Source organism: Rattus norvegicus, chromosome 17, assembly GCF_036323735.1.
Source record: "Rattus norvegicus strain BN/NHsdMcwi chromosome 17, GRCr8, whole genome shotgun sequence".
Lineage (NCBI taxonomy): Eukaryota > Metazoa > Chordata > Mammalia > Rodentia > Muridae > Rattus > Rattus norvegicus.
Genome location: NC_086035.1, coordinates 60,278,814 through 60,299,413, shown reverse-complemented (window position 1 = coordinate 60,299,413; position 20,600 = coordinate 60,278,814). Strand labels below are relative to the sequence as shown.

Sequence of the window (20,600 nt, the reverse complement as noted above, 5' to 3'; positions counted from 1 at the left end):
AGATCCCAAGATCTTTCCCTGAAATTAATAGAGCCTTTGAAATGGAAGATGAAAGGTGTCAACACTCTGTAACAGTAAATAGGAAGCTGTAAGTGGGAAATAGGAAACTGCAGTTTTCTTATGAATGTTAATTATATCACAAACTTTTAGGAAAATTGTTGAGGGAAGTAACACTAAAGGTCCCAGTGAGACGTATTAAAATAATTCTCCTTGAGATGACTTAGATTGCCATTTTCACCATTTTAGAAGATAGCCTGGATCTTTCCAAGAACCAGCTTCCCTTAAACAGTGGGGATGCCACTGTTAGTGCTTAAGGAGCCCACTGCGTCCAGTGAACTGCTTCCTGCTATCTCTACAGAAGTCAGATGTTTAGATCCAGGAGGATTGGATCATTTCGATGGACATGTCTTTGTCTGTTGGGCCTGTTCTGAGTAATCACTTCAGAGAGCCAGCACCATGGTGCTAAGGTGGGGCATCCCCAATGTGTTCTGTCTAGCCTTGGCACTCTGGAGGGAAGTGGAATTCATAATGGTATCTGAAGGATATATATTAAAAGAATTTTGTTGTACGGGTCCATGATAATTTTATGCTTACTTTAGTGATAAACAGCTTGCTTTCTGCAACTTGTTTGGATTTTGATACAGAAGACTCAGAAATATAGTTCCTTGCAGTTTGCATATGCTGATGGCTTCAGCCCATTTTAGCCCTTAGCATCACTATTGCCCAAGCTACGGGTGTCGTGTGCAAATGATGTGGCATTATCTGCTCTAGTCACATTTTCGGTTGCATTGCAGACATCTGAAAAAGCAGTTTAAAAGGGAGAATTAGTTACTTGTTCTGCTTAGCATTTTTCTGTCTTTGTGGCAGAGAGAGGAGGTGGGAGTGATCACCTCTTGTGTGTGTGTGTGTGTGTGTGTGTGTGTGTGTGTGTGTGTGTAGTGGGTGTTGATAACAACGATGGCAATGAGCTAGCTCTCTCCTTTTCTCTCTTGTAGTCTGTCCAGGCCTCTGCCTGTAGCTGCACACACTTTCTTCTTTCTGGCCCTTTGTTTGGAAAGGCCTGTCCAGAGGCATCTAGAGGTGTGCTTTGATGGCAGCTTAGGTATTGGTCAATCCAGGCTATGTGAAAAGATGATCGCACCATCTTTACCTTGAAACTAAGCTGTTTTAAGACAGCTTTGTCATTTTCCTTTCTGTCCTGCTTGTTCTTCTCCATGGCAATATAACCTGATGACTCAGGTTGAGATCTGATTTTTCTTTCTCATCTCGTCTTCATTCTTTACAGAATCACAGTGACCATTGCCTGTTTTTGTTTTTTTTTTTAAGATTTATTTTATTTTACATTATGCATACATGTGTGTGTCTATGCCTGGTTTTGTACGTAAGAGTATGGGTGCCCAGACGAGGATTTTAGATCCCCTGGAGCTGGGGTTACAAGGATAAAAATAGATGATCAGAGATTCTGTCTAGATGGCCCAGTTGCAGAGTTAGTGTTTTGTTCTTGCCATATTGTCAGTTTGGCACGTTGTCTGTCCTACATACAGCCTCTGAAGCTTGCTTCCCCTTCTGGGTTATTTTTTCCCCCACTTCAGCACCTGGGTTAATGCCTGTACTTCCTGTTGGTCTCACACAGTCACCATGTCCTTAGGCAAGGTGCTCCTGAAATGGTATTGTTCTAAGTTCCTGCCACAGCCCCTCTTTATTGTACCCATCAAACCCCCAGCGTCTGTAACAGTGTCCAGCTCCCATGTTGCTGGGGAGACAGCTCCGGTCTTTCTCCTTTCCAACACCGTACTGCAGTCTCTCCACAGTGCCTCACACACAGACAGGCGGCATCATGATTTAGTGAGGTCTGGAGAGGCTTTAGAGTAGTGCTTCTCTACTCTAAATGGGGTTGTGACCCCATTGGCAAACCTGTATCTTCAAAATATCTCATTACGATTCATAACAGTAGCAAAATTATAGTTATGAAGCAGCAATGAAATAATTTCATGGTGGGGGCGGGTCACCACAACAGGAGGAACTGTGCTAAAGGGTCACGACATTAGAAAATTTGAGAGCCATTGATCTTGGTGGGGGGGTTAAATGTAAGGGAAATGGGAAGCTAGCCAGACACCCCAGAGTCTCTGTAGCATGCCATGCTGTACTTGGAACGTTGGTGTAAACTCGTGATCCAGGAACGTAGCATAGGTGTAAGCTTGTCACCAGGCTTACTCTGTGTTTAGGGTAATCTAGAGTCAGAGGGAGGGACTGTGACAGCTACTCAGGAACCTGCATCAACTTCACATTATGCTACCCTCTGTGGCTGACAGAACTCCTGGGGAGGCTCTGAGCTGTGCTCTGGGGAAAAAAAACTATGTCAGATTATTGCAAAGGATTTTAGTTTTAAAATATCGGTCTTGTAAAACTCCAGGGAACAGGGAAATATGCACAGGAACAATGCAAGTAGTCACCCCAGCTCCCCGTTTCTCTTCCCTGGGTAAACATGGGTAGATCTGGTAGGTAGCCCCCAGTCGGCTTAGATCCTCAATGAATAGGGAATGGAGCTGAATTTACCCCATCCAAGGGACTGCAAGGTTTCCACGATCATCTTGCCAATATCATATATTAATTTAAATCTGTTGGGTCTGTTCTTTTGACCGACTCTGTCCAATCTGAAAGCTGTAGCCATTCCCTGCCAGCCTTACCCTCAGCAGAACACCATGCTGACTCTCGACTGAAGACGTTGGTACAAACACAAGGGAGTGACTGTAGCTCTCGAATATGCTCCCTGTGTGCTTTTGCCCTCTTGGGAGCACAGGCAGCTCCCACACCCCTGCCTGGTTCTCCTTTCTCCTGCATGTGGGCTCTGTGCTTCTCACCCACTCACTGTAGAGCTGTGGTTGATTTTTTTTTCCTGCCCTGCTATCTCTTGCTGTTAAGGTGCAAGTGTACTGACTTGATCCATCAGATATGGATATGGAATCTAGGGCCTCACACAGCCCAGACAGGGGCTCTCTCTGCCACCAAGCCACACCCCCCCTTTCTTTCCTTTGTATTTTAGGATGAGTCTTCATTTGCTCCTCAGGCTGCCCTGAATTCATGCTGCAGTGCAGGCTAAACTTGAACTTGTGACTGTTTGTTTCAGCCTCCGGAGTAGCACAGATTACAGGTCTGTGCTACTAGATCTGACTCTTATTTATCTTTTAAAAAATACCCATATCCACTTAGAAATATCCACACTGTGTGGTGTGTGTGTGTGTGTGTGTGTGTGTGTGTGTGAAGACTTCTAAGGGCTGTTTGTGTGTTCATCTCCGACATATTTCTTTCTGATTTTAGTTCCATTCCTCCAGTCTACTCTGTCAGAGTTAAATCCAGAGACCAGTTTTCAGGCCTTCTCATCCTTATGTTTACAGGATAGATTATTGATTCTTCCTAGACTTGTTTGAGGGATTTCAACCCTCGGTCCTCCTCTCTTGAGTGGTCATGGGTCCCTCCTTTTTCGGGAAGGTGGGCTACTTTTCGCCTTCCGCCTCACTCTTGGGAGTGTTACCCAGGACTGTGGCTTTAGATACCTTCTAAGTCCCAAGTTTGCGTCTTTAGCCTGTTCTGCTCTGTTACAATCTCACGAGTGTGTCCACTGTGTGTCTCCCTGCTGTCCAGCAGCTATTTCAAATTCAGCATGTCTAACTGAGCGGCCCTACTGTCCTCAGTGACAGCTTCAGAGGCCCTCAGACTCCTTCTCTCCATCCTGCTTTGTCTCTGGTGTTGCCCCCCCACTGCCTCTGCTCCTGACATGCTAGTCTCCATTCACGTTGTCGTTTGCCCCAGGTCTATGGGTTTGAACATTTGAAGCCCCAGCACTGTGAAGGTGGAGACTGGCAGGCAAATTACAAGTTTCAAAGCTAGATTGGGATGTACACAGGTACCATGTCTTTTTTTTTTTAACAAAAGCACTATGGTTGACACACCACTAATGAATGATCTTATTAACGAAGGTGATGAGACTGTGTGAGATGTTACAACTCCTTATGAGCCACCCGTTCTTCTTAATTATGATTTTTATGAGTTAGGCCAGTGTTTCTGCCTTCCCCAATCACTGATCAAATTACCTGTGTCTGGTATGTAAAGGTAGTAGGATTATGGTACAACATGAGTTTATTTTTACAGTACTGCTGTTGTAAACATTGCAAAATAAAAAAGAAAAAGTAAAAAGAAAACTGCAAATGCTGCAAATGCTTCACCTCACTTAGACTTATAACATGGAGTGCTCAGTGACCCCTGACTGACCTGTGTGCTCATTAACCCCTGACTGAACTGTGTGCTCGGTGCTCACTGACCTCTGTCAACTGCAAAGCCAGACAGAGGCAAACTTCAACCTGCTTTTGAACCGCAAGTTGTTGCCTAGAGAAGGAAGTCTTCTATCTTGAAGGATCATGGCAGATATCGGTGTTTTGTAGAACACTGCTGTAGAGAAGATAGTCACAACCTATCTATGTCCAGTCTAATCGTTCAATGGCTTCGAAGCATGTAGTTTTTAATCTTTAAGGAGAAGAGGCAGATTTAAATCATGACAAATGAAAGCAGGGCCAACACATTTAAATCTAATCAGATAAGAGAGCAGAGACTGTAGTCCACAGAGGACGGCATAGCCACCTGGTCAGATAAGAGAACAAGGACTGGTCCACAGGGGCTGGCTTAGCTCACATAGTGAGCTATCTGCTGTATGTGTTCTCGCTTGTATATTGCTTTTTGTACGTCCATGCAGCCAGAATTTACCACATACCATGCTCTGGATTGGTGGAACTAGTTTGAAACAGCAGTGAGCTATTTAAGTTCTTCGTGTTTGTCTGCAGTCAACCCTGTTAGTATAAACACCTTCCATAGCTTGTGACATTCTTTGTGGTGTTTTCCCATGTTTAGGAATTATTATTTGATTTTGGCAGTGCTGACGGCCTAACACAGCTCCTCATGTGCGCTAGGTAGGCACTTTGCCAATGACGTCATGTCAATGCCTATTTCTTGTTTTCATGTGAGGAAATCATGATCTGTCTTCTTTCACAATTAGCCTACATTTGTGAAGAAGTTTAAATTGGCCGTTGTTTTGAAAGGAAAGGGTTGTATAATTGTACCCTAAGAATCAAAATTGATATAAAATCTGTATGTCTATCTGCTCGTGTACATACATACTTTAAAAGGAGATGACTGGGATCAAATCCCTGCATTGTAGAAACTAAGACGTCCCATGAGCCACCATTGGCATCGTGGAGACCTGGGAGACCCTGGGCTATGATTAATCAAGTCCTGAGAAGTGGGAGTCATAGTGTAGTCTGCCTGTGAGAGAACTAGCGCTGAGGTAAGGATCGGGTGCTCGTGTAAGAACTGGAGTCCAGAGAGCCGGGAGCTGCCATGTTTGAGAATCAGAAAGTGAGTTTCTCAGTTCAGCTAGGAAGGGAATGGTCTCTCTCCCTGCTCATGGTCCCTGCTCATGTGTTGTTCTCAGCAGCAGCCCCGTGGGCACACCCAGAACTACTACTGTTCTGTGAGTGATTGAGGACCCCTGACTCCAGTCCAGGAGACAAGTAAACTCTGTCACTGAAAATGTGTTCATTGTTTATTTTACAACATTGGCTTAATTACTTTCCCCCAGCTGAGATGTGGAGATCAGGGCTTGCATGCTGTTAAAAGTAGGCAAACAGGGCTCTTGAGATGGCTTCCTTCTGATGGTAACTGTTGGCTTAGGGCCCACATGGGGGAAGGCAAGAACCAGCTCCTACAAGCTATTCTCTGTCCTCCACACGTGTATCATGGCTTGAGTCCCACCTCCCCTGTCCTCCTCCCCTCTCCTCTCCCTCTACCTCTCACTCCTCCCTCCTCTCTCCTCCTCTACCTGCCTCTCTTCCCCTCCCCTCCCCTCTCCTCCCATCTCTCCTCCCTTCCCCTCTCCTCCCCTCTCACTCCCTCCCCTTCCCTCCTTTCCCCTCCGTCCTCTCCCCTCCCTTCCCCTCCTCATGCATGAGAAGCAAATATAATAAAAATAGATGAACACTGTATACGGAATCCTTTGATTTAGTAGGATCTCTTTCACACACAGCTATATTAATTAGGCCTCAGTCTTCACTAGTCAGTAACATTAATGGTATCCCAGTGTGAAGCAGCAGAAAGCGCCCCCCCCCAAAAAAAAACCAACAAAGAAAGACAGGCCCCTCCCCCCAGCCCCTGCAGATGAGGCTCACACTTAGCTCAGTCTGTAGATTAAGCCACTAACATTGCACTACCTCTCAGCTGCAGATTTCACGTCTGCTCTATGAAAATCGATGAGACCTTGAAGGACTTTCCCCTTGCCACTGTCAGTGATAAGTTTTGTCAGTAGAGGGCACTGGCAGGACACTGCAGCAGAAGGAGGCTGTGGTTTTCATTTGCTCAGTTTTGCTTCCTTAACAGCCCTTATGGGAGTCTGCAGCCTCCTCGTGGCCTCTTAGTACCACACCCACAAACAGGCGACTGCTGAGCCCCACGGACAAGCCTGGTTGACTTCCTGGGCTTCGTGTGCCCGCACACCTGCGAGGTGTTCGTCCTCTGCTGGACCGGCGCGGTCTTACGCTGCTGCTGTAGCGTATTGCTGGTTTCTCAGTTCCTACAGGAGAACGCCATGTTTGCAAACACTAAGATATGTAAAGATTAACTAAGTGGTCCCATTGTAGAGATAATAAAATATGCACCCAAGTGAGAAGCAAAAATCCAGTCAGCAGAATACAGTTTATAGTGGTAGTACCTCACAGGCCGTGACAATAGGTCAGATCTTACACAGTTTCTCCAGAGGCAAAAATGATATATTCTAATTCTAGAAGTGAGGAAGACGTCGTGAAGCCTTTAGTGTCTCCATGAAGCACGTAAAGGTGGCAGGAGTGCAACATCCGTGTCGGTTTACCTTACTTTTTATAATGAATTCGCACCCCCCTCCCACCCCGTAAGGAGCCGATTTGGATGGCAACGTTAATTCCTTTAGACATTACACAATTGAAGGTTTCAGTTCCTAAGTTATAAGGAACTCATAGGTGTTCTACAAAACCATGATGTTTTATCTGAATGGCAAAAAATGAATTTGATGTTTAGCTTATTAGCCACAATTACAAATTAAAATTCATATAGACTATCTCCAGTTTAATTATGTACTTAGAAGACATATTTTGGATCCAAATCGTCTTGGGGAAATAGGAGATTCTTACATTTATGGCTGTTTTATGTTTGTATATCCACCTGTCTGTCCTCAACCTCTGTTGTATATTACCAGAGATCATGAGAATGCTAGAGTCAGAGAAAGAGGTTTTCTTGATTCTGCTTGCTAGCATGGCGATATGAACATAAGACTTCAGTAGACGTCGATTCTTAGGAATTTACTTTAAAAAGACTTAGCCCATTTTGTGCTGCCAAAGAGAATATAGTAGTTTCCAAAGACTGCTTTCTGTAGTTTCCATTATCTACCATCAACTGTGCTCTGAGAATATTAAATGGAAAATTCCAGAAATAAACAATTCATCTTCTTCAGCAGGGTGATAAAATTTTGCAGCATCCCACCTGGAGTGTGAGCCACCCCTCTGTCCAGTGTATCCACACTGTGTGCTACCTGCCCCTTAGTCATCCCACCTGGAGTGTGAGCCACCCCTCTGTCCAGTGCATCCACATTGGGTGCTACTTGCTCCTTAGTTACGTACTTGGCCTTATGTACAGGATCTTCGGTCATAAGGTCATGGCACTTGTGTTTGTAACCTTCCTTTTATTTAATAACCACCCAAGGCACAAAGAAGATGTAGGAAACCGTGCTGTGGGGTAAACACACACATTGTTTGATACTGTGATTTTACCCACGCCTCAGGGACTGACTAATTCATAAGATAAAGAAGTTTATTATCTTGTGGTTCTAAACAGCTATTTGAACACTGCTGGGGCAGTGTGGGACAGCAAGGGTGGGCCCTATTGTGTGGCCCAAGGGAAGAGAAGAGGGTAAAGAGGAGGCTGAAGTTGCTTTTTATAAAGAATTTGCACCTACAGTGTAAGAAGTCAATTTAGGTGATAATGTTAATTCCTGAAGGCACCATCTTCATGGCCCAGTCACCCCTACCTCTCAATGTGCTACTACACTGGTGAGTTCCCAACCCGGGCTTTTGGGAGGAGGAGGGGCTCAAATCATAAACACCTAATTTATACGTTATTTCTGTCTTTATTTCTTCCTTGACAGGAACTGACTCCTTTCCTCTATGTTCAGAGACCACGAGTAGGTTAAGAAAAAAAAATTAAAGATGTGCCCTCCCTCTAAACATCTAGATCTAAAAGCATTGAGTTGAACTTGAAGAACATTCTTCACTGTTGGGACTCGAATATAACCGTACATTCAGTCCCACATCAGAGCAGACTCCACTCTCTTCACGGACTGCTGATTTCTGGAACCTGTACCTCCTTCTTTGAGACTACATGCCTCCGGCCTCTTGGCTCTGTCACCATGCTTTTATTAGTGGTTGACACTCTCCCGTCTCTTCTGGCATTGGTTGTGGCTTCCAGATCAGGCAGCCGAAGGGGAAGGACTGTGGTTGTCACTGGAGAGGCAGACTGTGGTGGTAACATATCAGTAAGCATTGTGTCATGCTAGAAAAGCCAGAAAACTCAGATTTAGGAGCCTCAGCTAGCAGGAAAATTATTTTTTAATGTTCAAAGTATAAAATGACTTGTTTTTACAAAATATAGGCAATACTTGTGTGGAGTTAACACTTTCCATGTGGAAAGAAGTGTGCTGTCATATCCACTTGGAATGTCTGTTGAAGCTGTTTTGACTCTGAACCTTGGAATACAGAGGTGTTTTGTTCTAGAGGAAGATGCATTGAGGAAAGAATGCTATTTTATACCACGGACATTGGGCTTGGAGCCCCAGAATTCCATTGAAATTCTAAGACAACGATTTGACCTTAAAATTTTCGTGTTGCTATTTTTTATTTTGAGATCACTATAGATTCGCGTGTTAATGTAAGAAATGATACAGACTTGTGTGTCACCCACTTCCTTCCAGTTTAACATCTTGTACCGACCACAGCAGAATGTGGCAGCCAGGAAACTGTAATTGATACAACCTGCTATGACTTAAATGTGTCCCCCCAACGTTCGTGTGCCAGCAGCTTAGTTCTTGGGGTAACAGTATGAGGAACACGAGAGGAACACGAGGCCCTTAATAGAATTCATCCCTCAAGGATGAGCGAATGTTGCTAGTGCAGGAGTAAGCTTGTCACAATCGATGTTCTGTCACCCTCCCACCCATTGCTGTATATTACTATGGGATGACAATACAGATGCCCGCACAAGGCATCTTCCCCATGACTGACTTCCTGACAAGTACTCTTGCACTGTTTATAAACTGCCCATCAGTAGCACTCTGCTGTAGTAGCTTGAAGCAGCGTCCAGCACTCTGGGACACTTACTCACTGTTACGTGTTTGCACACATTACTGTTTGCTCTTGATCACAAATGAGATAAGGCTCAGCTAAATCACAGGAAATAAAAACTTCAAATGTAGACATGGGGATCCAATATTGATCTCTCTTGGCTTTTCAATAATACTGATCAGTTTTACCGAATTACAGTAATCAGTAGCTAGACAGGGCCGAGTTGCATATGGACTGTGTTGTAGTCTTATTGCATGCTGGGCCTCCTTGTATATTGACTGACGTAGCCTTCCCAGCAATGACGCCATGTAGTTCCCAACCAAGTTGATTTACTATCCTTAATTAAACCTGAGCTTCATTTCAGAAGTTGTTTTCTTTTACAACTTCTGAAATCAATAGAAAAAAATTGTACCCTGTTTTCTTAATTTTACATTCTAAGTCTCTGGCATTACCACTGACCCTGGGCTATTACTGAGTTTGGGGGTATATCTCTGTGGGAGCTGGGACAGGACAGAGGATACTCATCTCTGAGTATCCGTAGGTGCAGTTATGCTGAGAAATGTTCGTCTTTATTTAACTTTAAAGAAGACTTGGTTTAGGCAGAGTGCCAGGTTTTTTAAAAGAGAATTAATGGAAAATATCAAGAATACTTAGTAATTTAATTGGAGTTTTTCACAGTCTAATTTAAGGTTATTTCTATGACTTTTTTGGTGGGTGGCTAAATACAGGGGCATTTGGATCTAATCAGGTATTCACAGTTACTTACCTACCTTTAGAGCGGTGCCTCATGTGTTTGCCCACGAATTAGGACTGACATGTGTTAGAAAGATAGTCGCTATGCTAATCAAGAGTCCATAATTTACTGGTCTTTGCTTGTTAAGCATCTTATAACATTTTCACTATGATGAAAGGCAGCCCTTACATGTGTTGCCTGCCTCGGGAGGTCTCGGTGTTTTTGTAGACAGTAGACAGAAATAAAAGGAATTTTGTCCTTTTTACCTCATGTAATTCCCCTGGAAGATGCACCAAGTGCTGGGAACTGATACTGACTTCTGCCAGGTCGCCTCCCTCAGGAGTCATGAACAAGCACTGCTGGGGCAGTCTTTGGACTAGAGTCTGCGACTGAGATGGATGGTTTCTGTGGCGGCCTCCTACGGAATGCTGTGCTTCTGTCTGTCTCTAGCATTTGTCTCCCTCTAGCATCTCATTCGAGGTGTGCCACAGCAATCTGTGTCTGCTACCAGAGGAGAAGCCAATAAACTTTATACACCACAGATGTAAGCAGTGTTCTGCACAGTCCCAACAAAAAGCCATAGTCCACTGTGGTGGAGCAGCCCAGGAATCACCGTGTGAGGTCAATTCTGGCCCACCAGTCAGAGCTTCATTTGCATCGTAGACAATGCAAATGTTTTGAAGCTTTATGTTATTAGAATTTCCTTGCCAACTACAAAGCCTTTTTGTGGACCTCTTTGTTGTAACTGTGCAAAGAAGTTTTTCCTCCTTGTGACTCACTCCACTCCTTGGCTAACAAGAGCGGAATGTAGTAACAGTCAAGGAAAGGACAGCGTGACTTTCTCTCTTCTTTCTTTTTTATTTTTGAAGAACGGTATACATTATCTGTCTCAGGTTATGTAAACTTGCATAATGTTGACAAGTATGAAAGGTAAAAAAAAAACCTTCTCTTAATATATACTTCTTTGAAATTTAAAAATCAAAACACTTCCTTTGCTTTTTTGAGAGCACTGTTTGCTTGATGGCCCAGAATATAAATCCAGTAAAAATGACACGTTCCAGCCGTCACTTACGCATACACCTCCAGTGAAATTAATGGGATCATCCTAAGATTACACTTTGTGTTTTATTTTCATTTTATAGGTCTGTACGAGCTGTTGGCTGCTCTGCCTGCCCAGCTGCAGCCACATGTGGATAGCCAGGAGGACCTGACCTTCCTCTGGGACATGTTTGGTGAAAAAAGCCTGCATTCACTGGTCAAGGTAAACCACACTGATGTCAGCTTCTCTTTGCAAAAAGCAGATGGAAAAAATATTTCGAGTGCCATCTAGTAGACCAAAGATGAAATTGTTACTGTCTCAAAACAAAACAGCCTTGTTCTATTTCATGGCCGGGGTGTGGAAGTTGTTAAAGATCTTACCAAAAATACATACATGACTTCACTGAAGGGAGCGATGTGGCTGTGCGTGCTAATGCGGCAGTGCTCAGCTGCCCTTGTTTAGACAAAGGACGGAATAGTGGCAGGAAGGTTGAGACTCCGTTATGGTCGACATTCTCGAGCTGGAATTTCACTTAAATAAACAAATGTTCACAGCAGAAATGAGAAGGAATATGTGTTCTGAGGTCAGGAACGGCAGCAGGCCAGAAGCCACGTTAATTTAAAATAATTTCCTTTAACAAAGTCAACTGAAATTCTAGTAAGCTGTTTCTTTTATTGGCCTGACTCCATTGAAATGGTATTTTGTAGATAAATACAGTGGAGCTAAATAGGAACGAAAACAGTTTTGGAGACTGTTGTAAGGAAAGCATCCCACCACGAGAACCATCAGCCACTGGGAACCAGATCCCCGTCTTAGAGAAACACTGGGAGTGACCAGCACTCTTAAAATAGTAAAACGAGAAGAAGCAGCTCACTGGAATCCATGCCACTCCTGTTTCTGGAAATAGGAGCTGTGTTTTCTCTCCTCTAACTCAAGCTGAAAGGAGCGATGGGTCTTTCCTTGTGTCTGTAGGATTAGATGCCCATGGCTCCCTGAAATCTGGACCGATTTTATTCAGCTAACTTTGTTATGGTTGCCTGTTAGGATGGGAGACTTTTAACTGATACGTAATATTTGAAAACTTACTTCTGAGTTGCCACTGTTTATAGGATGGGATGGTCTGTGTGTTTCTTTTCCGGAAATTTGTCTGCTGTGAATGGCAGCAGTACTCGAGAGGCCAGAGTCAACGTGCGGTGCTCCCCTAGCAGCGCCTTTAAAGCACAGAGATGATTCGTCCATTTATCTTTTTCTTAACGGTGCAATATCCAACATGTCTTTATGCTGTAATTCATTTCAGGCAGCTTAGTTAATTTCTTGGGGCAAGTGAGACGTGGTCTTTGGATCACAACTGAGTAATTCATGCCTTGGTATGATGATGATGATGATGATGATGATGATGATGATGATGATGATGATGATGATGATGATGCTTCTGTGTCGAATGTGGGGAGGTTGAGGAGCTACAGACATATGCACACTGATTTTAGCTTTTGCCTAAAGGAATAAGGTGTATTTGAATTGGCATCATCCCTGAGTCATTAAGTAAACATTTCCCCAAATATAATGTTTGTTTATTTGTCACATAGCTGTAATTTCACTACCAAAAGTAGAAGTCAGAATGTGCATCAGCAAGTTGACAATTTTTGTAAAACTGTGATTAGCTTGGTTCTTGGATAACCATGTAAGTCGGGCAGATTTATTAAGTATTGAGGAAAAGGTTATCAGAGCACATACAAGGTCTAAGAACTCTGGAAGTGGTGGTCACAGCTGTTAAAAGGATGGAATTCATGTATAAAACAAATTCTGAGTCACAGTGGATGGTGAGCTTCAAGAATAGGGTCCTTTCCAAAGTAGCCACCAGTAGCAAGTAGGCAGGAAGCCTATAAGCGGGTGCTAGGATCTGGAGCCCTAAAACCAGTGAAGCGAATGTTTGCCAGCCTTCAGATAGCACAGTCGGCATGTATGCTGCCCCAAAGGTTTTCAGGCATTGCTATAGCTGGAATTTTTCAAGACCGCCTTTTTTTTTTTTTTTTTTGTATTGCTAACGTGTTTGTGATTCCACCATATGCGCCTCTGCCTCCAACTCTGATCAGATGCAGACCTCCAGTGTGTCCTCTGACTGACCCATTCTATTAGTTTTAAATATGTAAAGTCTAAAACGCCTCCAGGAGGAAAGCTCCTGGGATCTTAGCTTAAAACAGCTGGAACAAACCATGTAACTGTGTTCCAAACGCCTCTATTTAAGGCTGGGGGACAGAAGCCTTTAGCTTTTGTACATAAATCTTGCTCGAGCCAAAGGAATTTGTTTGAAAAGATTTGTTATAGAGTGAACCAAAATGTGCTTTGGTTTTATGCTCTTGCCTGAAGTGAAAGCCGTTAGTGTGTGATTTAGAACTGGAAAATGCAGTGTTTGATTTTTATCCCAGCACAGAATTTTCATGGTCCTTGTGGGGTGTGTGTGTGTGTGTGTGTGTGTGTGTGTGTGTGTGTGTGTGTGTGTGTGTTATATTGTTGCACAGTTTTAAAGGTTTAAAATACTTGTAACCTTCGGGTCTAATGTAAAATATATTCAAGAAGAACCTTTGCACATTACAGTCTAAGCACCAGGTACAGCGTGCTATCTTAGGATATTGAGATTGTTAATGGGAAGAAAGATTGATCCTAGCAGACTTGTCTAACTTTTGGACAATGCCACCCAATATTGCCATCTATAACGTTGATGCCCAAGGGCAGCACATTCGAGATACCAAAAACAAGAAAGGATCACCAAAAAATCTCACCATTTTAAATAAGTTCATGACTTTGTACTGGAACACATTCATACTTAGATGCATTGGCCGAGGGTAATTTTTAAAGGAAAAAACTTTTGTGGGTAGAGAAGCTGAGGCTGGGTGGCAGTGGAGGCAGGGGTGGCAGTGGAGGCAGTGGTGGCAGTGGTGGCAGTGGTGGCAGTGGAGGCAGTGGTGGCAGTGGTGGCAGGGGTGGCAGTGGTGGCAGGGGTGGCAGGGGTGGCAGTGGTGGCAGTGGTGGCAGTGGTGGCAGTGGAGGCAGTGGTGGCAGTGGAGGCAGTGGTGGCAGTGGAGGCAGGGGTGGCAGTGGAGGCAGTGGAGGCAGTGGTGGCAGTGGAGGCAGTGGAGGCAGTGGTGGCAGTGGAGGCAGTGGTGGCAGTGGTGGCAGTGGAGGCAGTGGTGGCAGTGGTGGCAGTGGTGGCAGTGGAGGCAGGGGTGGCAGTGGTGGCAGTGGAGGCAGGGGTGGCAGTGGTGGCAGTGGTGGCAGTGGAGGCAGTGGAGGCAGGGGTGGCAGTGGTGGCAGGGGTGGCAGTGGTGGCAGGGGTGGCAGGGGTGGCATACACCTTTTCTCTCAGCAGGCACTCAGCAGGCAGAGGCAGGCCTGGTCTACAGAGTGAGTTCAACCAAGGCTACACAGAGAAACCCTGTCTTAAAAATCCTAAATCACACCCCCCCTCCCTAAAGAAACCTACCAACAACAAATCAAAGGACTGAGGAGTAAAAAGGGTGAGTGTGGTGTCTCTCGGTCTGAGGAGGAAGGTGGTACTGAGGGCTCTGAGAACTCTCCTGCCTAGTTGATGGGGTGGTACAGGTGGAGGACTGGAGAGCGTCCTGCCTGGGGAGGGAGTACTCTGCTGACACAGCATTTGCTAATGCACAGCGTCCATGGAACATATCTCGTATATACTAACCTCACGTCTAGATTCGTCCTCTGTTCTTTTTTTTTTTTTTTAAAGATTTATTTTATTTATATGAGTACACTGTTGCTGTCCTCAGACACACCAGAAGAGGGCATCAGATCTCATTACAGATGGTTGTGAGCCACCATGTGGTTGCTGGGATTTGAACTCAGGACCTCTGGAAGAGCAGTCAGTGCTCTTAACCGCTGAGCCATCTCTCCAGCCCTCATCCTCTGTTCTTACTACTTGTTTTTTTAAAGAATGAGATTTCATTACTTAATTTAAATTTTGTTTAGTTGTGTGTATATTCATAATCTGTTTTAGATTCATTTTGGAATAAGATAGGGGATAAGAACTTGCCCAAATATTGGATTTCTTTTAAATTAGGTTGCATTTGTGTCTCTTCAAGAAGCTTCCTTTTTTTTTTTAACAAAACTTCGTTGGCTCTCCAGATGAAAATATCCATTTGCTCTGACTGTCATTCTTGCCATGTCCCCCAGCCCATCCTTTCAGTAGTTGCGTCTGGGGAGGACATGAAGAAAAGAAGTTATTGGAGATTTATGCTTTTTTAGACCCCGGACTATTTCAACAAACACATATTTTGTGTTTTAAGGGAGGTTTTTCTTGTACAATAGAATTTTTCTGGGATTTCAGTGTTTAAAACAGTAATGCTTAGAGCTGTGGAACTTGAGTTGGTAAAATGCTTGCCATAAAGCCACGAGGCTCTGAATTTGAGTCTGCTGAACCCATGTTAAAGCCAGAGACCTGGTACGTCGTGCTTGCGATGCTAGGACAAGGAAGTCAGAGGCTGGCAGATCTCTGGGGTTCACTGGTTGGCCAGCCCAGCCTGATTATGAAAAACTCAATGTGGGCACTGGGAACTGAACTCAGGTCCCCTGCAAGAGCAGTGCCTGCTCTTAGCCACTGGGACAGGCCTCCAGTTTGCTTTCTTTTGGAAGTTAATTGGTGTGCTGAGAGACTAAATGAAGCATTGGACTTCCAGAGACATGCTGACAGTGCTGTTCCCTAGCAATTGAGACTCCTCCTGCCCCACAATCTACACACCAGTGCCAAGCTGCTGCGGTCGGGAGGGGACTCAGGAGCCATGTCTATAAGCATATAGTTCTCTACATTTCGACTATCTCTTCAGAGGAAATGAGACCGGATTTTAGATGTTTTAAATGTTTGCTCGGTATTTACAGTGTAATCAAATAATTAGACTCGTGCATCTAGAGCTGAGGATAATTGCCCTCAAAGAGAATAGACTCGGGTAGAAGGCTGCCAGATGAAGTGTAGGCCATCCTTTAAATGATGATGTGTCTGTTAGTGACCCATTATGTGTTTAACCGGTCTTGTGATTTGGAAGTACCTGATGATGTCATAGTTTGGGTGAGCATGTGCTGTGATACATGCATGGCGAAGACAGCACCTAACTCCTTTCTTTGAGTGTGCCACCATGTTGAAATTTTCTCCATCATTAATCAGTGCATGCTTACATCTTTAAAACCTCATGACCAATCTCAAAAACACTTAGGTTTTTTTTATTTTTTATTCTCTTCTAGAGTCTTACAGTTTTATATTACTGTTAGGCCTACGATTTAGTTTAATTGTTGTAAAAGGTATGGATTTGATGCCTAGATTAAAATTTTATGCATACAGTTCCAGAGGGAGGAGTCTATCACCATCCAGGTGGGAAGCATGCCAGTGGATATGGTGGCAAGGACACCTGGAAGCTCACGAGAGGGTGACCGTGCATAGCATGTGGCTTCTGAAACCACACAGCTCCTCCCCAGTGGTATAATGTTTCCCAGTCCTACCCCAAATGCCCCAAACTGGGGACTGAGAATTCAAATGCCCAAGATTACAGGTCCATCTCATTCAAGCTAACACAGAAGTGGTATTGCATATTTCATTTCTGTTCTCAGCTTCTCCTTGCTCAGATATAGGCAAACAGTTGGCTTTGTATATATCAAACCTGCAGCCTCTATCTTTGCTGCAATTGGTGATTAATGCTGAGAGCTTTGTTGTTGATGACTCTTTAGTATTTTCAATGTAATCATGTTACCTATAAACAAACTGATTTGTTTTCAATATAGACTTTTTGTTACCCTTTTTTTTTGGTCTTATGACATTAGCCAAGAATCTCATGCGGTACAGAACGTTAGTGGTAGGAGTGTTTAAGGGAGAAAATACATTTTTTCCCTCCATTTTTACCATTTGAATGATGTTAGTGAGTTGGACAGATGTCTCAGCAGTTAAGAACACTGGCTGTGCTTCCAGAGGACCTGGGTTTGGTTCCCAATACCACATGGTGGCTCATAAACCATCTATAATTTCAGTTCCAGGGGAGCCAATGCCCTCTCCTCACTTCTCAGGCACAAGCACATGGTACATGGACATATACGGCAGCCTTGAACTCAAGTTGTCAGGCTCGTTAGTATGTGGATTATCTTCTTCTGAACCACCTTGCTGGTCCCCAGTGTCTGATTTTTAATTGCTGTGTGCTATAGTTTTGATACAGGTTGCACTCCCCAAAGGCTTTTGTTTTGGAAGAACGGCCTCCACTGGGATAACACTGAGCACAGCACTGATGGGACCTCTAAGGTGGGAGAGTCTGGTGGAACCTTCCCTGAGCAGGGGTTTCCTCTCAGTTAGTCTGACTTCTGAGCTGCACTGACTCCCTCTTCTGTTGGCATTGGTGTGGTGTGGCTGCTGAGTGTAGCCTCTCACACTCCTGTCAGCATGGCTAATAACATTGACATCTACATCTGAGAAAGCAAACCTGTTGTCTTTAAAGTACCACGCTCAGATGGTAGCGATGGGATATAGAGTTGACTGTCCAGTCCATTCAGGTTTGACAGTACACAGGGTGTATGTACTGGGTTCATATTTAGCATGCCTCAGTAGCTTTCTCTTCAATACATTCGTTAGTTTTAAACTGGGACCACACACTTTTCTTCCCTTGATTAGTTGGACACTTTATCTTATTCCAGTTACCCTCTTAGCATTTCAATGATACTTCTCTCTTAGTTAGCAATGAACATTAACTTGGGTCTGCCTTCAGATAACTACCATTTTACAGGCGTCAAGTACAGTGGTAAACCAAAAGTATGCTAAGTTCTTTTTTTCCCAGTCTCTCTCCTGTCAAGTCTGACTCTTACCTGTATGCTCGAATCACCCACTAAGTGGTTACCTTCACTGCTGTGAACTGACAGCTATGTGTTAGCTGAGAAATTCCGAATAAAATAAAGGGTTGTAATTTACCTTCACTTACTACTTTCTCACCATTCCTCTGGTTTTGTTTTGTTTTGTTTTGTTTTGTTTTGTTTTGTTTGTTTGTTGGAGATCCCAGTACTCTGAGATCTACGTTGCCTTTTTCACTCTGAAGAGTGTCTCCTAATACTTCTTGGAAGGCAGAGCTACTGGTATCAAATTCCTTGCGTTTTTGTTTGTCTGGAAAGTTCATGTTTTCCCCTCTACTTGTGACATGTAATTTCACTGGCTACAGAAATTGTAGAGTGGTGTTCTTTTTCTTCCAACATGTAAAATATTTCCCTAAATTGTTTCCTTGCTTGCATGGTTCCTGATAGAACACTAGTGCTAATCTTAGCTAAGTTGGTGGAAAATAAGGGTCACTAAAGACAAGGTGTTGTGATTGGTTCTTGTACCGTTCCCTACCCTTAATCCTTCCTCTTATTTTTGGATTTGTTTATTTACTTTTGGTTTGTGTTTGTCATTAATTTTGGAGAACTCTGAGTTTTAGTCCCTTCCCGTGGTTGGCCTGCTCTCTCCTCCCTAGGCTTCCATTCAGTGTTACCCATTTCCTAGTTGCCTCACAGCTCCTAGGGTTTTGTTTCTGACCCCTTTCCACTAATCCTCTGGCTTGCATTTCCCCCACCCCCCTCCCCGGGGAGCTCTCATTACACTATCTTTCCCTTCCTTGGTGTAGGGTTTAAATAACAACAGTCCCATAGGCTCCAGTGTTTGAACCCATACTCTCCAGTTGAGGGTGCTGCTCCGGGGAGATTAAGGAAGCTCTAGGAGGTGCCGCCTTGCTGGAGGGAGGTGCACTGCCAGGATGAGGCCTCTAGTAGGGCTTTTAACCTTGCCCCACTTCCAGTGAGTGCTTTAGGCTTTCTGCAGGGCTGCCTTGGCCACCCTGCATTTATGGACCCTTCCTCTGGAACAGGGAGCATGTTAGCATTTCCTTCTATAAGCTGCATTTGGTAGAGTATTTTATCACAGCAACAGAATGCCCATGATTCACCTGGTTGCTGTATTCCAAGAAGCATAGCGAAGGCAGCGTTTGTTTCTGCACAGCCATTCTTTGGTGTCTAGAATTTCCTGTAGATTATGGCGTCTCGGTTTCTCTGCTTACGTTATCTGCTGTTGGTGGCTCATGCACGGCTCCCTCATCTGAACGCTAAGCATATTGGTTATAGTTATTTTAAATTCCTTGTTTCCGTTGCCAAATCCACCTTGTCTGACTCTGCTTGATACTCGGTTTATCTTTTTTGGGCCTTGTTTCCCTGCTGTTATCCTGCCTTGGAATTTTTTGTTGAAAACCAGGCATGATTTAATGGGGTAACAGGACTCAAGGAATCCAGCTCTTTGAGTTTTTATGTTGATGAGGCTTGGGACTGGGTGTGTATAGCTTCGTACCAGAGATCTGAGTTTCTTTCATGCCCTTCTCCCCTAGCCACCCGGGCCTTCTGTCTTGGAATTTTCTTAAACCCATTTTAGAGTCCTGCCTCAAAGCTCCCACTTGTTACCCATTAGGATAGCATTGCAGACTTATTGGCGATGGAAGGTTGTTAGAAAACAGTTCAGCAATCTTATTAAACGCCTGTCTTCTTTCCTTTCCCTATCTTTTCTTCAGAGATGGGTCTATTGGGCACATGCATTTGAAGCATAGTCATTTTCTCCTCCTGCTACTAAAATTCCAGAGTATCCCTTTCCTGACTTCAGCCATGGGAATTGGTGGCACTTGTGGAAGAATGAGTGGGGATCCTTCTTTGTCAAGACCCCCAGGAGATTTTAATTCTAAAGCCAATCTCAATTTGTAATACATACTTACGGAAAGCACATCAAACACCATAGAGTAACTCTATCTATTTATGTACATATGTGGGCTACAGAGGGGTTACAAAGGGTTAAAGGTGCAGATTTTGTCAAAGAGGCCTGGGAAGCGAAGGCTGGGAAACCAGTGGGACTAGAAGAAGTTGGTGAGATGTAGGAGTAAGCTGCAGGGGAGAAACTGAACAAGCATGGTGGCCACAAAAATCACAGATCTGAGAGCAGCAGCAGCAGAGGAAAAGGTAGGCAGGACTCGTCCAGAGGAAGAAACAGGCGCACAGATGGCCGAGCAGGAGCACAGGCGTATGGCAGTGGAGTAAGTAGGTCAGGATTCCTTGACGTACACTCTGGGTGGCCAGATGGCACATTGGTAGGCACCGTCACTATCCCAGTGTTGAGCTTCCCCGCTTTCTGGGTTCCACATGATGTTGTTAGAACCTTCATCTGGTGTGTCCAGTACGCTCTTGGCTTGGTTTTCCTCATAAAAAGTTAATACATTCATGGGCCCTACAGTATCGGTTCACCCTGATACATTTTATAGGGCGGTATCCTTTCTACTCCCAGGGAGAAGTCGTTTTCAGGCTTTAGGGAAGCAGTTGTGTTGAACATATGGTACAGTTCATGAGTGCACTCAGGTGCAGGATCATCCTCTAT

At 44.2% G+C, this 20,600-nt stretch overlaps 1 protein-coding gene across 7 annotated transcripts in view; it reads left to right on the top strand.

Moving 5' to 3' along the window:
- Positions 1–20,600, top strand: part of Mpp7 (MAGUK p55 scaffold protein 7) — a 266,719-nt gene that overhangs the window by 102,401 nt on the left and 143,718 nt on the right. For all 7 annotated transcript variants that reach the window (XM_039095743.2, XM_039095742.2, XM_063276474.1 and 4 more), the window contains one exon: positions 11,286–11,404. In XM_039095743.2, the coding sequence (XP_038951671.1) occupies positions 11,286–11,404 (119 nt within the window). The remainder of the gene's footprint in view (positions 1–11,285; positions 11,405–20,600) is intronic.